Source organism: Myotis davidii, unplaced genomic scaffold (assembly GCF_000327345.1).
Source record: "Myotis davidii unplaced genomic scaffold, ASM32734v1 scaffold172, whole genome shotgun sequence".
Classification (NCBI taxonomy): Eukaryota; Metazoa; Chordata; class Mammalia; order Chiroptera; family Vespertilionidae; genus Myotis; species Myotis davidii.
The window spans coordinates 3,423,665-3,427,453 of NW_006284343.1; the positions used below are offsets into that span (position 1 = coordinate 3,423,665).

At 57.0% G+C, this 3,789-nt stretch overlaps 1 protein-coding gene across 1 annotated transcript in view; it reads left to right on the forward strand.

Annotated features, from left to right (window-relative positions):
- Positions 1–6: 6 nt before the first annotated feature.
- Positions 7–3,789, forward strand: part of KIF19 (kinesin family member 19) — a 27,623-nt gene continuing 23,840 nt past the window's right edge. Inside the window, 2 exon segments of the mRNA XM_015570508.1 lie at positions 7–52; positions 2,089–2,169. Coding sequence (XP_015425994.1) covers positions 14–52; positions 2,089–2,169 — 120 coding nt within the window. The 5' untranslated portion in view covers positions 7–13.

Here is a 3,789-nt window from a genome sequence, read left to right on the forward strand (position 1 = left end):
CATCCCCGCAAGCATGAAGGACGGCGGGGACTCCAAGGACCAGCAGCTCACGGTGAGACGCCCGTCGAGGGCCCCACCTGTGGCCCAGACTCAGATTCCACCCCCGACAGACAGAGCGGTCCTTCCCCCCGCCCCCCCAAAGGACCCTCAGGACCAGGGAATGCGACTGTCCGAGAACTTTCCGAGCCCGAGCCCCGGAGTCAGGCAGGAGGGCGTCCTGCTGAGCCTGCGGCCAGCCCGCCGCTCCCTCTACACCAGCGGTTCTCAGCCTGGGCTGCACATTAGAACCGCCTGGGAATCTTGTTAAAATCCTGATTTCTGGGCTGCATCCTCCGGAAATTCTGTTTCTTTGTTATGAGGTGAGGCCACAACATTAGTAACAAAGAAACAGAATTTACCGAGGGTGAGAACCACTGGTCTAGATCTTGCCCCCAGGGGCCCCAGCCCCAAAGCCTGCCCCATGGGTCTCTGGGACAAGACTGCTCCCCCATCCGGAAACGCCAGGGCAGGCCTGGCCCTCCTCCTAGAAGAGGAAGGAGGGAGCCAGGGGGTTCCCCAACCCAGTGGAGTCGGGAATTTAAAGGAGCTGGGCATCACAGGTAGACGAGAGCCTCCAGGTGCCAGGGGAGCCGGCATGGGGCCGGGGTGGCTGGTGGTTGGGTTGCAACGAAGATGCTGTCCAAGCGAGGACTAAATGGTCCAGAGGATGCTGGGAGCCGCTGAGAGGGCGCCCGGAGCCAGCCCTGGGGTCCGGGCAGATGAAGAGGTGTGAGTGGGGAGTGGGGTTCAGGTAGAGACTGAGGGCGGACCTCCTGATTCTCAGTGGTGCTGGGTCAGAGTAATGGGGGGAAGGCTCAGTGACCCCAGGGCCACGGCCCCCTCCCTAACTTCTGAGATCTGGGCACGGGCCTTTATCCCCCGCAGGTGGGTGGTGATGTCACGGGAGGATGCTGCTGCTCCCAGACACTTCGCCTCTGCCGGGCTAGCTGGCTGCTCCGAACTGGAGCCAGGGCCCCAGCCCCCCAGCAAGCCCCCGGCCCTGGAACCCCCTCTCTGGCTGTCAGGAAGGCTCTCTTTGAAAGCAGCTTGATTGGCATGTGTGGTGTGTCCGGCACCGCAGGGCGGGAGCGTCCTCCCCTCCCAGCAGCGGAGTTTGGCTGAGGCGTCCGGTGCAGAGGCCGAGCGTGCAGTTATACCCACACACCTGCAGGCATTTCCCCTTGATCAGCAGAAACACACATACCTCCGTCCTTTTTTATTTTAATTCTTCGTTTTCTCTTTTTGTTAATCCTCACCTGAGGATATTTTTCCATCGATTTTTAGAGAGAGTAGAATGGAGGAGGAGAGACAGAGAGAAACATCGTTGTGAGAGAGACACATAGATCAGTTGCCTCTTGCACCCACCCTGACCAGGCCTGCAACTGAGGTATGTGCCCTTGACCGGAATTGAACCCAGGACCCCTCAGTCCGAGGGCCGACGTTCTATCCACTGAACCAAACCGGCTAGGCACGCCCCCATCTCTGGGCAAGGCTCATGCAGAGAGAAGACCCACCGGCTCCCAGTGGCTGGAGAATAGGGAGCGTAGGGGCCCCATAGCGCTGTCCTTGGGTAGGAATGTGGGTGGACCCAGGTTGAGGAGGGGAAGTTCCCCGCCCCCAGCCCCATCCTGCTGTGCTCAGTGCTGCCCCTGTGGTTGCAGTTCCTTATTCACAGGCACGGACAGCCTACTCTAGTGCCAGGGGCTCCAAGTTCAAAGCACAAGGGAGCGGCCACCGTTTAACGTGGGCATGTGACTGATGCAGCCCGGAGGAGCGGGCAGCACTCTGCCACGGGATCGCCCTGAGCCACGGGCTCCTGGGGAAATGCACACACTCAGCCCCAGCCCCCATTCGCTGCACCTCCTGCCCTGACCCAGGTGGTTGTCCTGAACCACTGAGTTTCCCGTAAGACCAAGGAGGCCTGAGACGGCTGGACAGAGGAGACGCCCTGGGCTTGCCCTAGCGGAATCCCCGGTCCTCTCATCCTTCTCTCTGGGGCCCAGCACAGCCCTTTCCGTCTCACCTCAGGGGTCTGGCCTTCCCTCCCAGGTGGCGCTCCGGGTTCGGCCCATCAGCGTGGCGGAACTGGAGGAAGGAGCCACCCTCATCGCCCATAAAGTGGACGAGCAGGTACGAGGGGCTGTGGCTGGGAGCTGCAGGCCAGGGCACAGGTCTGTTCCTACCTCATGGGGGCAGGTACCTGCTCACCTGGTAGAGACGGGAAGCGCCCTGTGGCTTGCTGCACCATCCTTCTTCTGCCCACTGAACTCTTGGCTAACACTGAATTGGCGACATCATCAAGGAAACAGGCTTCTTTTTCCAGGAAGCCTTCCTAGATTGATCCAAGGAGAGCTGAACGTTTCCCTAGCCTGGGTGGGTCCTGATCCCCAGTCCAGTTCTAAAACTTCCGCTTCCATGTGCCCATGACATGACTTTCCCCTTTTAATATGTGTGCTACGCATAGAGCACACATTTACATGGTCTAGCCCGCCTCCGGAGTATTCCTGTTTTGCAAAGTCCTGGGATGTCTGTTTGCTCTCTTGATCCTCATGTCACCATGATGAGGTGAGCAGGGCAAGTCCCACCTCTGTTTACACAGGAGGCAATCAGTATTTATCAAGTACCCACAACAGGCTGGTGACAGTGCCATGGTGAAGAGAAAAGACCCTGTCCTCCCTGGTTACCTTAGAGTCCAGTGTGGGCGGACAACACATTAATCACAGCGTTGCATCACAAACAGATGGGGGTTAGCGGCCCACAGGGCCTACAAAGAAATGCATAGTAAGTAGGAGGGGGACTTGGCCTGGTCCCGCAGGTCAGGGAGAAACGGTGCCTGGGCTGAAACAGGAGGGATGAAGAAGTGTCATCAGGACTGTGCCGAAAGGGAGAAATCTCAACCACAGGGACTGGCATGTGCAAAGGCCCAGTGGTGAGAGAGACTGTGATAGGCTTGGGTAACTGAGAAAAAAACTGCCCCAGCCTGTTTGGCTCAGTGGATCAAGTGTCGGCCTGTGGACTGAAGGGTCCCAGGTTCGATTCCAGTCAAGGGCACATGCCCAGGTTTCGGGCCTGATCCCCAGTAGGGAGCATGCAGGAGGCAGCTGATCAATGATTCTCTCTCATCATTGATGTTTCTATCTCCCTCTCCCTCTCCCTTCCTCTCTGAAATCAATAAAAATATACATATATTAAAAAAGAAAAAACTGATGTGGCTCAAGCAGGAGAGAGGTTCAGAGAGCGGGCTGGAGGTGTGAGCTGAGGCTGGAGATGTGGGCAGGGCCAGCCCACACACTCTGTGGGTCATAGCCAGGATGTGTGCTTGGGGAGGCAGTTGAGGACTCAGGTGCTGGGGTAGGAATGGGCACAGTGGTACGGGCACCAGCAGCAGGTTTGGGCCCAGGTAGGAGCATCTCGGTGGCATGGCCTACGGCAGTGATGGCAAACCTATGACGCGTGTCAGAGGTGACACGCGAACTCATTTTTTTGGTTGATTTTTCTTTGTTAAATGGCATTTAAATATATAAAATAAATATCAAAAATATAAGTCTTTGTTTTACTACGGTTGCAAAGATCAAAAAATGTCTCTATGTGACATGGCACCAGAGTTAAGTTAGGGTTTTTCAAAATGTTGACACACTGAGCTCAAAAGGTTTGCCTTCACTGGCCTAGGGGACTGCAGATCAGGTCCGGAGAGAGGCCTGCAGAGAGAGAGGCAGGGTCTGATCCCTAGCCTCTGTGGCAGCTGTGGAT